The sequence below is a fragment of the Carettochelys insculpta genome, chromosome 3, assembly GCF_033958435.1.
Source record: "Carettochelys insculpta isolate YL-2023 chromosome 3, ASM3395843v1, whole genome shotgun sequence".
Lineage (NCBI taxonomy): Eukaryota > Metazoa > Chordata > Testudines > Carettochelyidae > Carettochelys > Carettochelys insculpta.
In genome coordinates, this window is record NC_134139.1 from 107,230,963 (window position 1) to 107,249,462 (window position 18,500).

An 18,500-nucleotide genomic window follows, 5' to 3' on the forward strand; every position below is an offset into this window, starting at 1 on the left:
CCTGAGCATCGACAAAGGCCTGGAGGACCATGCAGTGGTACCTCTTCCATTGACAAAAGTTCCTACGCTGTAGTCCGGGGCACAGATGGCTATGCACATCCTGTTCAGCATGCTGAAACAGTTTGGGAGTCCAGCTCTGTGAAGCCAGCAAGGGTGATGTCCAGGTCCCCGACAGTGACAACCTCGCACAGGAGGAGGGTGTTTATTGCCCAGATGACCTGCATGGGGTAGAAGACAGATCCATCTATGAGTGCATGGCTGGGTGGTCCTTTCTGGGGACCCCCTCCATGGTCCCTTGCAGGGCCCCTCCTAGGCCAGTGGCCCCCACTTCATTGTGGGTGTGTGGCATGAGCTGGGCTTACCTCAAGCAGGACTGCCTCGATGGTGGCCTTGCCTACCCGAAACTGATGGTCGACAGACCGGTGGCTGTTTGGGGTGGCCAGATTCCAGATTGCTATCACTACCCTCTTCTGCAAAGGAAGTGTGGGCCGCATCCTGTTGTCATAGTGCTGGAGGGCTGGGGCAAGCCAGCGGCACAGCTCCTCAAAAGTCTCTCTGCTCATTCGGAGGTTTTGCAGCCACTTGTTGTTGCCCCATTCCCCCAGCACAAGGTGGTCCCACCACTCGGTGCTAGTGGGGTAGACCCAGGGCCACCAAATCAGCAGGGTCAGGGGGCACTGAAGTAGCCCCTGGCAGATGGCCTGCAGGAGAAGGGCCTGTGCAACCAGCCCTCTGGTGCTGCTGCAGGACAGCCGCAACCAACACAGCCAGCAGGCTGGCCATGGACCAGATGAACTGTCCCTCAGGGAGCTGCTGGGGAGGCGTGGTGTCCCTGTTAGAGCTAAGATGCCTGTACAGGGTCTGCAGTGCTGTGGCAAGCCTTGCAGCCTGGAGCATGTGCAAGGTGTGGGTATTGGAAGGTCCCCTTAAGAGGGTGGCTGGCTGCAGGTGCTGGAAGGCCTTTGCAGCAATGCGACCCCATTCACGGTGTTTCCTGGCCCAATATTTCAAAATAGTGGCTGTGACTGCATAGATACGCCCTTTCAAAATGCTGGGTCCCTCTTTCGAAATAGAGGATTGTGACTTTGTGTGTGTCAATGCGCTAATTCAAAGGCTGTTCTTTTGAAATGAGCATTACGAAAGGGGTCCTTTTGAAATTGCGGTGTAGTGGAGATGTAGCTTGCGGAAAAATTGCTTTAACTGCCATATCCCCGGCTGTGGATTGTTTTGTACCCCAGGCCTTTGTAAATCTACTGACATAAGTTGCTTGTGTAGATCAGGCATAAGGGACTGAGCAGCTGTAAAGGCTCAGCTTTTGGAATGGAAGTGTTATGTCAGCTGTACTTACCAACCTACTCCAACTCACTGAGGAAGAGAGAAGTCAGTCCCCTTAGGAAACTGCCTACAGAACAGGTGAATCCTGCCAAGTTCAGAGCTTGCTCCACCAGCTCTGTGGTTGCAGAAATCCATGGGGCAGGGGAAATTCTAGGGCAGGCTGGGAGCAGGCAAGAGGAGAGAGGGTGTGTATTGGAGCCTGGACAGGTGTGGCTAGAATAGTTCTGTATTCTGGCTATTCCAAACCCAGAAGGCCCATAAAAGACATGGTAGTTAGAGAGCAATTTAGGGCGGCCTGAATTTGAACTGGGGTCTGCACTGGACCACAGCGGACATCTCAGGATGACACAGATTAATTCAATCCTTGCTCCAGTCTGAATAAAAGAATCAGATTGGCCCCAAGTGTGGATATATGGTCTAAAATGAGAGCAAGTGTCAGAAAGAGAAATAGTCTTACTATTAAATAAAGACGGAGTTCATTTTCTTTAACATGCAAATAAATCATTGTCTCTGCCTTTAGTTTCCTCAAAGGTTAGCCCTGACAAAGCAATTCAGTAATAATAATGAGACAATACCTCCTTGCTGTAGGAGCCCACTAAATTTCCCTCAAAAATATACTATAATAATGAGACTTAGCTCAGACACATGCATGACAGTTCATACTTAGTTAAAACAAGTGTCTTGTGAGGAATCAAAATAGATAGCTTAATGATGTGTTTTCAGACTCTACACATCTGTCAGTATCTGCACCACTTACCAGAGGGATTTCATTTTATGGGGTGATCGCAAAATTTCCCTTGAGTTTGCTGTTTTTCTCTTCAGCCCCTCCTCCACCTTCCCACCGGTTTTAAAAGGATGACCAGCATGTACTTCACCTTTAGCATTGCTAATAAAAGTCCAAGTATAACGTGGTGCTGAAAACATGTGTCTCTTCCTGACACATTTGAAGCCAGGGGAATATATGAAGAAAAGCTTCTCAAAAGGTAAGACATACGAAATCCCTCCAACTATACCGAAATCCATAGGAGTTTTGCAATTGACTTAAATGGAAAGGTCAAGCATCAAGAAAACTGAAATATATAAATATTAATAGGAAAAAATGTAGCTTAATAATTAAACTGTAGAGTAACTTTTCACTTATAAAAAAATGTTGTTACTTGTTTGCTATTTCAACATGCCATTGAAAGATGTAGTCTCGACAGATATTTTGCTGTGTTTTATTATTTACCGTCAATTTAGCACAAGTTTCCAACATACTGATGCACATAATGTAGCACTTTGGAATTATTGTGCTCTCACACATGTCATCTTTAATTCTCTTTTTCAGAAAGACTTAAAAACGGAAGAGCTTCAACCAACCAGTGCCACACCAAACCATTGGTGTATAAATGTGGACACTGAAATTTCAGGGTGATTAACAACAGAACACAGCATGACTTCAGTACTACTTCAAAACGAAGTACAATTTTGCTTTGAGAATATGAATGGCTCTTGCTATAAAACATCATGGCCTTACGGAATCCGGATAACTTTGTATGTTCTGCTCAGTTTGCTGACACTTCTTACACTAGGGGGAAATCTAATGGTAATTATTGCAATTGCTTATTTCAAACAGCTTCACTCGCCAACAAATTTGTTAATAGCCTCTTTGGCAAGTGCAGATTTTTGTCTGGGTCTGGCTGTGCTGCCCTTCAGTAGTATAAGATCTGTTGAAACGTGTTGGTATTTTGGAGAAACATTCTGTAGATTCCACAGTTGTTTAGATGCATCATTTTGTTATTCTTCAATATTTCACTTGTGTTTCATCTCTATTGATCGATATGTTGCTGTTACTGATCCTTTAATTTACCCTATCAAGTTCACAGTGCCAGTTGCAGGCACGTTCATAGCCGCTGCTTGGATACTTTCATTACTATACAGTTTTGGTGTTATCTTCACTGGGGCTAATGACAAAGGGATACAAGATTTAGTAAATGCCCTCTCCTGTGCAGGCAGCTGCCAGCTTGTCTTCAACAAAACGTGGGTGGTTGTATCATCCCTCCTTTATTTCATACCTTTTTTTTACAATGATAGCACTTTACTGCAGGATCTTCGCTGTAGTTAAACGACAAGCTAGAATGATAGAAATTATGAACAATATCCAGTCACCTGATAATTACATTGACAGAGTAGGCAAAAGAGAGAGGAAAGCTGCAAAAACCTTGGGTATAGCTGTGATTGCTTTTTTAGTATTCTGGTCACCTTTTTTTATAACTGTAATAATTGATGCTTTTCTTAACTTCATAACTCCACCCCTTGTCTTCGACATCATGGTTTGGTTAACTTACTCTAACTCTGCCATGAATCCTTTGATTTACTCGCTCTTTTATCCTTGGTTTCGAAAAGCAATGAAAGTGATTGTGAGCTGTAAAATCTTCCAGCTTGACTGTTCAACAATGAATTTATTTCCCGAATGAAAACCTATCCAGCCCTGCCTAGAGCTACTCCCATCACATTTCACAGTTCATTGCCCTTTTCGTATAATAGGGCAGCATATTTATTTTTCTGGATGAAGTATTGTAAAGTTGATTTTATACTTCGGGTGATAAACTGAGTTACCACACGAGAGCAAGACAATTTACAGACACTTACTTTAATACTTGATTATGCTACAAAACAATACCCGGACAATGCTTATTAGTGGTAATTGTGTGACCAAGAAGATAAAACAGCTCACCAGAATTAAACAAAAGGAAAAGAAATGTAAAACAAAAAAAAGTAAACCAAAAAAGATCAGTTTTTCAGTGAAATTCCCCTCCATTTGTTGGAAAATACTAATAACATGGTGAAACAGAAATGTTTTCATCACTTTAAAACTGATTTGCTATCATTATTTACCAAATCACTAACAATAGATCTTAAAGTGCTATACTTATGAATTAAGTTCTCCGACACCCACATGGAAGAGCTATTATTATCCTCGTCTGATGTATTAGAAAACTGACCTCCAGGTGGAGATGGATTTCTGAACTTTAGCTTCCTTTGAAAAACCCAAGCAAAGAGATTATGGACCCTATCCTGCAATGTTTAAATTGGGGAAAAATCTCTAATTTACTTTTAATGGGAGCAAGAATAACTCCTACTGACTTGACAACATGCACACAGGAGACAGCCAGTATTGTGTGTTAAACTAAGACCAACCTTTATTTTGGGACTGTTTTGTGTGCACAAGGATACCTCACATAAGGGAGAGATCTAGTAATCACAGTCACTAATAGAAATCAACAACCTCTTGTGAAATCCAGATCCCAGTGAAGTCAATGGTAAAACTCCCCTTCACTTCAACAGAACTTTTTTGACAGAAACCCGTTGTTTTTATTACACGAGAAAATCCAGCTACAACACAGTCGTCTGTGTCACCGCAACTTTCTAGAGGCTTGTCTGGATATGAATGTTATTGTGGTTTTAGAATAAAGTGTGACTTTAAAGTGCAATAGAGACTTATTCTGCAATATCAATTCCAGTTAATTTCTCAAATACAAAAGCCCTAAGATATTTCTGACTGGTAGCAACAGATCTGGATTTCATACACTTTCTGCAAAAGCTATTGACAGGCTGGTGGTGAAAGGCAAGTATTCATTAGTTTGAAATATTGCTGTATATTAACAATAAGTGCTTATTATTTGGTTTACTAAATGGTATGTGAAGTAGGAGAATGCCATTGATTTTCCTGTTTCAGTCAAGTTAAGGATGCATTACAATACCTACTCCAGTTCTATTCATAAAAACTTCTCCCCATTCTTGGCTTTAGGACTTTTCTATCCTAAGCCAGAAATCGCTCTGCCTGACTAACCACTCCTAGTTCTTTACAAGGGGTCAGCAACCTGCAGCTCCAGAGCCACAAGTGGCTCCTTATATAATCATTTGTGGCTTTGGACATTAGTGCTGTTGATTCCTCTTTGGACTCCTTTACTCCACCCCTCTGACAAGAGCACCGCTGGGCAAGCCTTGGCCACAGAACTCACTCATGTGGGCTTCCTGCTCTGCTGGCAGGTTGCTAACGCTGGGAACTACACAAGAGATGTCTGGCGAGTACTCACACAAGCTACACATGGCTCTTTGAGCAATAAAATGCTCAGAGCCACTGGAGCCCTGCGCGCTGTTATGCACATAGATCTTCCCCCAGCACTTGGAAGGAGAAGAACTTGGCAGCATTGATGGTGGTGGCAGCAGTGGCTCCAGGAAGTAGCTGGCATCAGATTACAGTGGAGGGGAGGGGGCTGCAAGTGCCTGTCTCTGAAGGAAGAGAGGGGGGGATTGGGATAAATTGGGAGGCAGGAAGTTGGGGTGCCTGGCTCTGGAGGAAGACAGGGGGTATTGGGTTAAAGTGAGGGGGAAGCTGGGAGTGTCTGGCTCCAGAGGAGGGGAGGGGGGATTGGGTTAAAGCAGGGGCTGGCTCTGGAGACTTGTTATCTGAAGTAAGTGATAAAATTGCAGTTAGTACAATTTAGTTTAGGTTTTTATAATTACAACTGAAAGGGTCTGAAACGGACCAATTCCTTTCGAAAGCAAAGAATAAAACTGAAGATTCGGAAGAGGGTAATACACAGGAAACCGTGTCAGAAACATCTGAGGCAGGAAAACCTGTAGTGAAAAAAACCATGCGCCAGTGGTGGAAGTGGAAATTCTTCTGAGATAAGAAAAGCACATAGTTAAAATTCCAAATATCTTAAATTTGGGCTTACTAGATGTGGCAGTGTACCCCCTTTGCTCCTTGCATGATTTGCTGCATGAAACCATCTCTTTCAAAACTACTCTGTAATACAAGTTATTTCAACAAAAGTGTTGCAATGGTAGGAAAAAAAGCCCTGCATGTCTGAAAATTACAGGTACTGGGGATACTTATATTGTTTTTTTTAAAAAGGGGTACATTATAAAAAGAAAAAAGGTTGAGAAACATTGGTGTGGAGGGATGATGTGCACATTGCTCCTTCCTGCTTAACAGCTTATCCCCAGGTATAGTGTTTTCCTTTTTCCTCATTTGCTCTCCAACCCAGTGTTTAAATGTATGGTATATTCTGAGACATAAATACTGGGGGTTCCCAGTGCTCAGGAAAATATCAATGATGCCATGGTGGCAGGATCCACTAATTATTTCTCTATTATAAGGTTTTGAGCTAGCTTAAAAACAAATTTGAACAAACAGAAGCATAACTAGCAAAATCCAGTTTCAGAGGGGTAGCGGTTTTAGACTGAAAAAAGACATTTTGATCAGAAATATTAATCACAAACAAAATACCAGGATATATGTTGTTTTGCTAGAAGAGGTTTATTCTGATCTCAGCTGAAGCTGTGTAAACCTGAGTGATTTACTGAAATCAGTGGAGTTATACTGAAAGTTATAGTGATGTAAAACCAGCAGAAGATCAAATTCAAGCCCAAAATCTTCAGTTAGCAGAGGACAGCTGTATAAGGACACTTTGTGCCATCTGGTGGTAAATGCTGGATTATCCTGACTATTTAAAAAGTAAGAACATAAGAACATAAGAATGGCCATACTGGGTCAGACCAAAGGTCCATCGAGCCCAGCATCCCATCTGCCGACGGTGGCCAATGCCAGGTGCCCCAGAGAAGGAGAACAGAAGACAATGATCAAGTGATTTATCTCCTGCCATCCATCTCCTGCCCTTGTTCTGAAGGCTAGGGCACCATACTTTATCCCTGGCTAATAGCCATTTATGGACCTAACCTGCAAAAATTTATCAAGCTCTTTTTTAAACCCTAATAAAGTCCTGGCCTTCACAGCCTCCTCGGGCAAGGAGTTCCACAGGTTGACTGTGCGCTGTGTGAAGAAAAATTTCTTTTTATTAGTTTTGAACCTACTACCCATCAATTTCATTTGGTGTCCCCTAGTTCTTGTATTATGGGAAAAGGTAAATAATTTTTCTATATTCACTTTCTCCACACCATTCATGATTTTATATACCTCTATCATATCGCCCCTCAATCGCCTTTTTTCCAAACTGAAAAGTCCCAGTCTCTCTAGCCTCTCCCCATATGGGACCCTTTCCAAGCCCCTAATCATCTTAGTCGCCCTTTTCTGAACCTTTTCTAATGCCAATAAGGCATTACAAATAAGGCAATACAAATATTAGCATTAATAAGCAATTAATAAGCAATTAATAAGCAATAAGCTTATTATTAAAATAATAGGGTTATATAGGGTTATTATAAAATAGGGTTATTATAATAATAATAAATAATAAATAATAAATAATAGGGTTATTATAAAATAATAGGGTTATTATAAAATAATAAGCAATTAATAAGCAATTAATAAGCAAAAATAAGGCAATACAAATATTAGCATTAAAATAACTGCTAGTTGAAAGGAAATATTAAACCCATGGTGATCGTGTCTACAGAACTTATGTAGTATATGATAGAATGGATACATGGCACTACTACTGTTTTTTACTTTTTATGTAGAAAAATATCAAACGGTATCTATCCCTTCTCAACAGAATTCCACCTTGCTGCCATAAAGACCACACCTTAGCCCTGCCAATCTACTTTGTCCCACTCCTCTGGCACGCTAAAATAAATGACTAAATACTATCATATTGTTAGCTGCATTGTTAAATTAACTTAAGTGAAGGGTCCCAGTTGGAAACAATCAAGAAGATGGACGAATGATGTGAAATGAGTATTAATATCAAAACTTCAGAGAGTGGTTTTTGTTTGTTTGTGTTTGTCTTCTTCTACAAAGTTCTTTTAACTTATGTGACGGGGTCAGGTAGGCTGGCTAGACAAGAAGGGAATTGAGGCAGCTCTAAAAGCGGAAATGGCCGTGACTAATTAGGAGATCACTACTTCAGGGCAGTGAGGAGGAGCTGACCTGAATTATCATGGTAGGAGCAGGGGCAGTAGAGCTGAGGCTGCTTTAAATCAGTTAGGGCCAGCTTATTTCGCTGTAGGCCGCCATGTGGCCTTTTAAAAAGTCTTTCCTACTGAGAGGGGACAGGGAGATGTGGAGAGTGGGATAGAAGTTTGGAGTAAGGATTAGAACATCTTATCTAAGCATCAAAAAAGTTGATAAGGAGAGCCTTGCATGTTGCATAGTAACAGAGAGAAAGCCATGCAAGTCTATATACTATTGAACAAAAAAGCAGTCAAGTAGCACATTAAAGACTAACAAAATAATTTATTTAAGGATAATTAATTTAAGATAATATAAGGAGAATGTAAGTAGTGCCAGAGACAGCAGGGGAGGAGAGGAGTTCCTATGAGGAGTGTGTGGGCTGCCTTCCCCCAGGTAGCCTGAGAATTCAGCTAGTGGCTGGAGAGGACTGTTTATTCAGCCTAGGCAGATCAGTGTGCACCTACCCACACGACCTTCTAAACAAGGTGTAGAAGTCCAAACTCCAGCGAGGCAAGCAGGTCTGTTGCCACAGTACCAAAATTATCAGTGAGATTATGAATTGAACAGGAGCCTCAGACTGGATTTACCTGACCACATGTGGTGGTTGCAGCGGGGTCCTCTGATGCTGTGAGACCCTGCAGCGGACACACCTAGGGCAGGCTAAGCCATCCCTTTATGGAGGAACACAAGTAAGATGGAGGACTTTGTGAAGTTGTTCATACAAGCCACCACATCACAGCAGGAAGCGATCAGGGTTCGGCTGGCTGCCCAGTGGGAGTCAGTGCAGCTACAACATGTAACTAAACAGCTGCTGCTGAGTCAGGCTGCCCACTCCTGAGCCACCCTGCAGGAGGTGCAATGTGACTGAAGTCTCTGACTGCCCAGGTGCAGGGCCTGAGGGAAGGCTGGGCCCGAGTCCAGTGGGCCAGAATTCTGGCTCTGTTCCTCTGCAGTGAGGCTCAGAAGGCTTATTTAGACATACCAGAAGAGGTGGCTGCTGAGTACTCCCAACTGAAAGCAGAGATCCTAGCCAGGTCAAGAATGACCACTGCGGTCAGAGCCCAAAGGCTGCATGAGTGGAAAGACTGGGAGGGCAAAGCACCGAGGTCCCAGTTATTCAGCCTGATCCACCTGTCCCAAAAGTGGCTGCAGCCAAAGACCCACTGCTCAAAGAAGGTTGTGGAAATCTTTGTTCTAGACTGATCTATGAGGGGGCTACCACCCAACCTGTGAGGATGGGTCAGCCAGAATGCCCCCTCTTCTCTTGACAATACAGTGGCTCTGATAGAGAGACAGATAATGATTACTGGACTCTCCCAGCCCCTTTGGGAAGTAGTCCGATGAGTAAGAGGCTCACCCTGGCTCCAAGGGCCCATGTCCCTTAGCCTTCAGATAGGACTTGGCTTGGGAGAAAGGAGAAGGAAGTGCAGCTGGAGGGCATGAGGAGACCTGGAGACTGGGGGAGGGAAAATTGAGGAGCAATTATAGACAGGGGTAAGACCCAGTAGCCCAAGAAATAGGGGGCATGTCTTGTGCAAGGTACCAAAGCTAAACATATGGGGAGTTAGGGCGTATAGTGGCGTGATGTCCAAATGAGGAAGAAACCCGGGGTCCTGATAAATCTCATAGGTATAGCAATGGCTCCCTTTGGTATACTCAGACTATTTACATAAATGGCACAGAGATAACACACCACAGTGTTTGTCTTCAATAAGAACTCTAGTCGGAACAAATAAATTGCTATAAAATGCCAGATGCAAACTCAGGTCACAGGCCTGCCAAACACAACACAAGGGGGTGGGACTTTTCCAAAGATAGGTAAGCTGGGTTTTGTGCACATTATCAACACAATTTGCCTACCATCTGCACCATTTAGCCTTATTAAGCCATTTTAACCATTTAGCTTTTCTCCCAATCTGAGAAAAACATGTATAGGACAGCACAAGGCCTATGACCTGCTTATGTTCTCAAGGGCTACGTCTACAAGCGCATGCTACATCGAAATAGTCTATTTCGATGAATAACGTCTACACATCCTCCAGGGCTGGCAACGTCGATGTTCAACTTCGATGTTGGGCAGCACCACATCGAAATAGGCGCTGCAAGGGAACGTCTACACGCCAAAGTAGCACACATCGAAATAAGGGTGCCAGGAGCAGCTGCAGACAGGGTCACAGGGCGGACTCAACAGCAAGCCACTCCCTTAAAGGGCCCCTCCCAGACACAGTTGCACTAAACAGCACAAGATCCACAGAACTGACAACTGGTTGCAGACCCTGTGCATGCAGCATGGATCCCCAGCTGCAGCAGCAGCAGCCAGAAGCCCTGGGCTAAGGGCTGCTGCCCACGGTGACCATAGAACCCTGCAGGGGCTGGAGAGAGAGCGTCTCTCAACCCCTCAGCTGATGGCTGCCATGGCGGACCCTGCTATTTCGATGTTGCGGGACGTGGATCATCTACACGTGCCCTTCTTCGACGTTCAACTTCGAAGTAGGGCGCTATTCCCATCCCCTCATGGGGTTAGTGACTTCGACGTCTCGCCGCCTAATGTTGATTTCAACTTCGCAATAGCGCCCAACATGTGTAGCCGTGACGGGCGCTATTTCGAAGTTGGCGCCGCTACTTCAAAGTAGCGTGCACATGTAGACGCGGCCAAGAGGGAGTATAAGATGACCTTAAATAAGACACTATCCTGTATAAAATGTGACTAAAATATACTAGTTCCTATGTGGGTGACAATGCTTGCTTAACTCCCACTGAAAAGTTTTTGGCATTCCAATTGCTATTCCCAGTTTTTACCTTTTTGTAGCAATTCAGTCATGGATTTGTCAGAGTACATACAGAACATGAATTTCAACACAGCTGTACCAGTGATGTAGCCAGAAGGGCCCACTAGGGTAGGCCCTGATTTCAGGTGGGTGAGCAATGATGGGGGGCAGTGGGATTGGGAGAAGTGGGATGGTGCTACCTCCACCCCTACCTGCTGCGGGGGGGTGGCCCAGGGATTCCCCCCAAGGGCAGGTCTACATGCAGGGGCTTGCTTTGTTCTGCTGCCTGCCTGATGCTACAGTTCGGGAGCAATCGTTCAGTGTAGGTTCTAGCCCTGCTGCCCCAACACCTCAGCCTTGCTCTCCAGCTGGCATGCTGGGCAGAGCATGGTAAGCAATACAATTGCTGGGACATGAAGAGGGCTGTGGGGTGCTATGGGAGTGGGTCTGGATGGTGGACAAGTTGATCTATTGGATATAGTGTGCTTGGATTTTCAGAAAGCCTTTGACAGTGTCCCACACTAAAGGCTTTTAAGCAAAAAAAATGGAATGCGGGGATAAAAGGAAAGGTCCTCTCATGTATAAATAAATGGCTAAAAGACAGGAAACTAAGGGTAAGAATAAATGGCCGGTTTTAACCATCGACAGAAGTAAGTAACAGGGCCCCCAAAGACCTCTAGTGAAACCAGCGTTGTTCACCATACTCATAATGATCTGGAAGAAGTGGCAAATGGTGAAGCAGAAGAATTGTAAAACAATAAAATTTACTCAAGGTAGTTATCTCTTCCAAGTCAGCTTTGGACTTTACAAAGGAATCCACTAGAACAGGGTGACTGAGCAAGAAAACAGCCAGTGAGATTCAATGTTGGTAAATGGAGAGTAACACATATTAGAGAACAATCCAAATGGTACGGTCAGCATGATGGGGTTTATATTAGCTGTTACCGCCCAAACCCTCTCCCATCAACTTCTCTTACTCCTCACAACTCCACCCCTTACTCACAGGGTGCCCCTACCAGACGTGCTAAATCAAACTCCAGAAGATAGCTGCGTCAGCATCATTTTCTGCTTGCCCTCGGGGAGCTGGTTGTGGTTGTCCGGGCTTGTGCCAATTGTGCACCATGAGCTGCTTTAAGTTATCCCACTGATCTAAATCATTATGGGGCTCTCTATACGTACATTGTTAAAATGACACAACAGCACCACTGCAGATTAGTAGATGTCGCACTGCAGAGAAGATGATGCCAATGCTAATGAGAGCAGGTTTTTGCTAGCACAGGTAATCCACATGAACAGGCAGTAGCTAGGTTGACAGGAGAACTCCCCCATTTCTGCAGCACTGTACACACCTTGGGATAAATTGTTTTATCTTCCATATCCCTGGGTTTTATACCCCAGGCCTTTGTAATTATACAGACATAAGTTGCTTGTGTAGATCAGGCATAAGGGTCCGAGCACCAGTAAAATGACAGCTTTTGGAATGGAAGTTTTACATCAACTTCGGTTCTCAACCTACTCCAACTCACTGAAGAAGAGAGAAGTACCCTTAGAAAACTGTCTGTAGGGCAGGTGAACCCTGCCAAGTTCAGAGCTTGCTCCACTGTCCCGGGGGGTTGCAGAAATCCATGGGGCAGGGGAAATTCTAGGGCAGGCTGGGAGCAGGCAAGAGGAGAGAGGGAATGTATTGGCACCCTGGCCAGGTGTAGCTAGCATAGTTCTGTATTCTGGCTATTCCAAACCCAGAAGACCCATAAAAAAACCACGGCTGTTAGAGTTCAATTTAGGGCTGCCTGAATTTGAACTGGGGTCTGCACTGGACCACAGCAGACACCTCAGGATGACATAGACTGATTCAATCCTCACTCCAGTCTGAATAAAAGAATCAGTTTGGCACCGAGTATAGAAAAAATGATCTAAAATGAGACCGAGCGTGAGAGAGAGACATCGTCTTACTACTTAATAAAGGTGTGATTAATCATTTTCTTTAACATACACATCATTGTGTCTGCCTTCAGTTGTCTCAGAGTGCATTCCTGACAAAGCAATTCAGTAATAATTCTGAGATAACACCTTATTGCTGTGGGAGCCTGTTAAATTTGCCTTCAAAATAAATTACAAAAATAAGATTTAGCTCAAACACATGCATGACAGTATATACTTAGTAAAACAAATGCTTAATGATGTTTTTTCAAACTCTACACATCGGTCAGTATTTACACCATTTACCAGAGGGATTTCAGTTTACGGGGTGATCACAAAATTTCCCATGTGTTTGCTGTTTTCCACTCCTCCCCACCCCCATTTAAAGAGGACAACCTGCATGTACTTTATCTTTATCATTGCTAGTACAAGTCCAAGTATAACTCGCTGCTGAAAACATGTGTCTCTTCCTGACTTCCAATCAGATTTGAATCCAGGCGAACAGCTGAAGAAAAGCTTCTCAAAAGGTAAGACACAGGGAGTCCCTCCAACTAAATTGAAATCCATAGGAGTTTTGCAGTTGACTAAAATAGAAAGATCAAGCATCAAGGAAATTGAAATATATAAATATTGATAGGAAAAAATAATATTTAAACTATAACAATTTTGAAACATTTTACTTATAAAGAATTGTTGCTACTTTTTTTGCCTATTTAAAAATATCATTTAAGCTGTAGATAAAACAAATATTTTGCTCTGTTTTGTGCTATACAGGCAGTAAAAAGTTTCCAACATATTGATTGACATAATGCAGCATTTTGGAATTATTGTAGTCTCACACATGTCATCTTTAATTCTCTTTTTCAGAAAGACTTAAAAATGGAAGACTTTCAACTAACCAGCATCAAAACTATTGGTATATAAATGTGAAAACTAAAATTTCCAGGCGATTAACAACAGAACACAACATGACTTCAGCACTTCTTCAAAACAAAGAAGTACAATTTTGCTTTGAGAATATGAATGGCTCTTGCTATAAAACGTCATGGCCTTCCGGAATCCGGATAACTTTGTATGTTCTGCTCAGTTTGCTGACACTTCTTACATTAGGGGGAAATCTAATGGTAATTATTGCAATTGCTTATTTCAAACAGCTTCACTCGCCAACAAATTTGTTGATCGCCTCCTTGGCATGTGCAGATTTTTGTCTGGGTCTGGCTGTGCTGCCCTTCAGCAGCGTAAGATCTGTTGAAACGTGTTGGTATTTTGGAGAAATATTCTGTAGATTCCACAGTTGTTTAGATGCATCATTTTGTTATTCTTCAATACTTCACTTATGTTTCATCTCTATTGATCGATATGTTGCTGTTACTGATCCTTTAATTTATCCTATCAAGTTCACAGTGCCAGTTGCAGGCATGTTCATAGCCACTGCTTGGATACTTTCATTACTATACAGTTTTGGTGTTATCTTCACTGGGGCTAACGACAAAGGGATACAAGATTTAGTAAATGCCCTCTCCTGTGCAGGCAGCTGCCAGCTTGTTGTCAAGAAAACGTGGGTGGTTGTTTCCTCTCTTCTTTTTTTCTTACCTTGTTTGACAATGATAACTCTTTACTGCAGGATCTTCACTGTGGTTAAACAACAAGCCAGAATGATAGAAATTATGAACAACATCCAGTCATCAGATAATTATAGTGACAGAGTAGGCAAAAGGGAAAGGAAAGCTGCGAAAACCCTGGGTATAGCTGTGATCACTTTTTTAACATTCTGGTCACCTTTTTTTATAACTGTAATAATGGATGCTTTCCTTGACTTCCTAACTCCACCCCTTGTCTTTGATATCATGGCATGGTTAGCTTATTCCAATTCTGCCATGAATCCTTTGATTTACTCGCTCTTTTATCCTTGGTTTCGAAAAGCAATGAAAGTGATTGTGAGCTGTAAAATCTTCCGGCTTGACTGTTCAACAATGAATTTGTTTCCTGAATGAAAACCTGTCCCGTCCAGCCTAAAGCTAGTCATATCACATTTTGCAGTCTTTGCCCTTTTCATATAGTTCAGCAGCATATTTATTTTTCTAGATGAAATGCTGTAAACTTGATTTTATACTTTGTGTGATAAATTGAGTTACCACATGATAACAAGACAATTTATTTACAGATACTCTTAATTTAATACTTGATTATACTATGAAACAATACTAGGACAATGCGTAGCACTGGTAATTCTGTGACTGAGAAGATAAAATAGCTCTCCAGAATTAAACAAATGAAGGAAATTAAAAAAATGAATTTTTCAGTGAAATTCCTCTCCATTTTTTAGAAAGTACAAATAACATAGAAGAACAGAAATGTTTCCATCCCTTTAAAACTGATTTGCTATCATTCTGTACCACACCAGTATCATATACATTGATCTTTTATACCCATATATTACTGTTAGCAAACGGATGTTAAAGTGCTTTTCTTATGAATTATGTCCTCCCCAAACCCATATGGAATAGTTATTATCTTCAATTAATAGATAAGAAAATTCACCTTCAAATGGAGATGGACATCTAACTCCTTTAACTTCCATTGAAAAACCCAAGCAATTATGAATTAAAATGAATTTTAATGGGAACAAGAATAATCCCTACTACCTTGACCACAAGCACATAGGAAATATCCATTATTGTGTTTTAACCACAAGACCAACATTTATTTTGGGAAGTATTGAGTAAAAAATAAGACTCTTTCATGTGCACAAGGATACCTCACATAAGGGAGAGCTCTGGTAATCACAGTCACTAACAGAAATCAATGACCTCGGATGCATCTACACAAGGAACTAACTTTGAAGTTAACTTTGAAGTTAGGCACTATATTGAAGTAGCCAGCAGAGAGTATACACACAGTTTCCCTTACTTTAGAGCCCAACTTAGAGGTTCTTACTCCATTTCCAGGAATAAAGTTATGCCTTACTTTGAAGTATAACTTTGAAGTAGCATGTGTGTAGACACTCAAGTTGGAAGTTGCTTACTTCCAAATTGTACTTTGAAGTAAGCAACTTTCAACTTATTTTTGTAGTGTAGATACAGCCCACATATGAAATCCAGAACCCAGGGAAGTCAATTGTAAAACTCCCCGTCACTTCAACAGAACTATTTTGACAGAAACCCATTTTTATTACATGAGAAAATCTAGCCAGACCACAGTCTTCTGTGTCATAGCAACATTCTAGGAACTTATCTGTATTTGAATGTAACTGAGGTTTTAAAATAAAGTGTGACTTTAAAGTGCAATAGATAGCTATTCTGCAATATCAGTTCCAGTTAATTTCTCAAGTACAAAAGCCCTAAAATATTTCTGACTGGCAGCAAGGGATCTGGATTTCATACACTTGCTACAAACGCTATTCACAGGCCAGTGGTGAAAGGGAAGCATTTGTTAGTTTGAAATATTCCTGTATATTAACAATAAGTGCTTATTACTTGGTTTAATAAACAGTATGTCTGTGGCCACACTGACCCCTCCTTTCGGAAAGGCTATGGTAATGTGGCACTTTGGGATATGCTAATAACGTGTTGCCATGAATGTGCAGCACCTCTTTAGCATAATGGCGGCCGCACACTTTGAAACTGCTGGTTTTGGAACACACGCCACCTGCATAGCTGGGGGGCCTTTTGAAACGGACCCCTGACTTCGAAAGCCCCTTAGTCCCAAAACCAAATTGGAATAAGGGGATTTCGAAATCAGGGGTCCATTTCAAAAGGCTCCCCGTCTACACAGGCGGCATGCATTTCAAACCGACAGTTTTGAAGCGCACAGCTGCTATTATGCTAATGAGGCACAGCATATTCATGACAGTGCCTCATTAGCATATCCCAAAGTGTGACATTACCACAGCCCCTCTGAAAGGAGGGGCTAGTTGTTAGCCGATGGCCTGGTAATGAGTGGTCTGTGAGCCTTATCACATCCAAGTCTTTAACTGCTAGGACCGGCAGTCCCTTTGCAGTGGGCAGCCAAAGTGGCTGACGGATGCCCCAGAGATCCACTCAAGTCTTTAACTGCTAGGACAGACAGTCCCTTCGCAGCAGGCAGCCAGTGCAGCTGACGGGTGCCCCAAAAGTTGGTGCAGAGAGCTTATTCCACCCGAGTCTTTAACTGCTAGGACAGACTGTCCCTTCGCAGCGGGCAGCCAGGGAGGCTGACGGGTGCCCCAAGAGTCTGTCCCGTGGAGGCAGCACGACTCAGCGCTCAGCTTTTACTACACCTTACCACTGACCAGGCTGATATAGCCAAACGGCTAAAGTTCTTTGTTTGTGTTTGGCCGAGTTACAGTAACTGGAAGGAGTCAGGCTGAAAGCTTAAATGGCTACTATTTATTAAAAGACAGAAATAAAATCTTAATGGTTACAAAGTCATTGCTCTGTCTTCTTAACTACTAGTAGGATGATACATATGACATGTTAATTAGATTACAAGTGAAAAGTTACTCATTTGAGGACCAGACGCCTCAGCCTAAAGAGCTCTTGCTATTAAATGTGCACAAAAGTACATTGCAGGTATAATTCTCATCCCTGCATCCTTCGACTCTGTCGTAGCCAACGTCATTCACTGAATCCCTCGGGAAGAACAATACGAGGAGGGCGTCCCATGGGTCCTCGGGAGGCAAAGACCTTACCTGACTGGCAGGTATAGGTAATTGGAGCTCAGTTAGAGTGGTCTGCCGGGACCTTCTTTATACCCCTTGGGTCACGCACACTCTTCCTTATCTAAAGGTACCAATTGTACTGGTTCGTCTTTGTGATGCCAGTTCTTACAAGGCAGTTGAAATTTAATTTACATTTGTAAGATAGAGATAACCAAATCATTAAAACAGGACATTCTTTTTGTATGGGTGGGAGGTTCCTCTTCTGGGACGAAAATGTGGGCATATCGATTATCAGTACCAGCCAAGGGCAGTTAGGGGCCCTGTGGTCAACAGCTAGCCTGTTAGCCCTCTTATTTGTATTTTTCAGTCCAGGGTCATGCTGACACGGCACATCTGTGTTTTGAAGCATCAAAAGACTGGGCTTGAGATAAGCACATCTGTGCTTTCAAACATTCTAAGACTGTGCTGTTTCTTTGTGCTTGGTGCTCAGAGGCACCTAAAAGGGGCAAGATGGAGTCGAGCAGGGGGATATCTGTCTGGCTACACTAGTGTGGCCACAGCCTATGTGAAGTAGGGATACGGATTGACTTACCTGTAAGAGGGAAGTTAAGTGTGCGGTACACTACTTAATTCAGTTCTATTCCTAAAAATTTCTCCACAGTTTTGGCTGTAGGACTCCTCTATCCTAAGCCAGAAATCCCTCAATCTAATCAGCCACTCCTTGTTTCTTTACTAGGGGCCGGCCACTTGTGGCTCCATAGCTGCATGTGGCTCTTTAAAGAGTCATTTACAGCTCTGGATGCTGTCGCTGCTGAGTCTTCTTTAGCTCTCTACTGCACCTCTCTGACAAAAACCCCACCGGGCAAGCCCTGGCCACAGAGCTCACCTCACGTGGGCTTCACGCTCTGCTAGCAGGTTGTCAGCCCTGGGAACTACA

General features: G+C 42.8%; 1 protein-coding gene and 1 pseudogene across 1 annotated transcript; both read left to right on the forward strand.

Moving 5' to 3' along the window:
- The first annotated feature begins 2,767 nt into the window (after window positions 1–2,767).
- LOC142010425 (trace amine-associated receptor 7a-like) lies at window positions 2,768–3,791 on the forward strand (annotated as a pseudogene).
- Window positions 3,792–13,892: 10,101 nt separating this feature from the next.
- Window positions 13,893–14,918, forward strand: LOC142010426 (trace amine-associated receptor 7a-like). The gene has a single exon (XM_074988759.1). The coding sequence runs from the start codon at window positions 13,893–13,895 to the stop codon at window positions 14,916–14,918; it is 1,026 nt and encodes a 341-aa protein (XP_074844860.1).
- The last annotated feature ends 3,582 nt before the right edge of the window (window positions 14,919–18,500 follow it).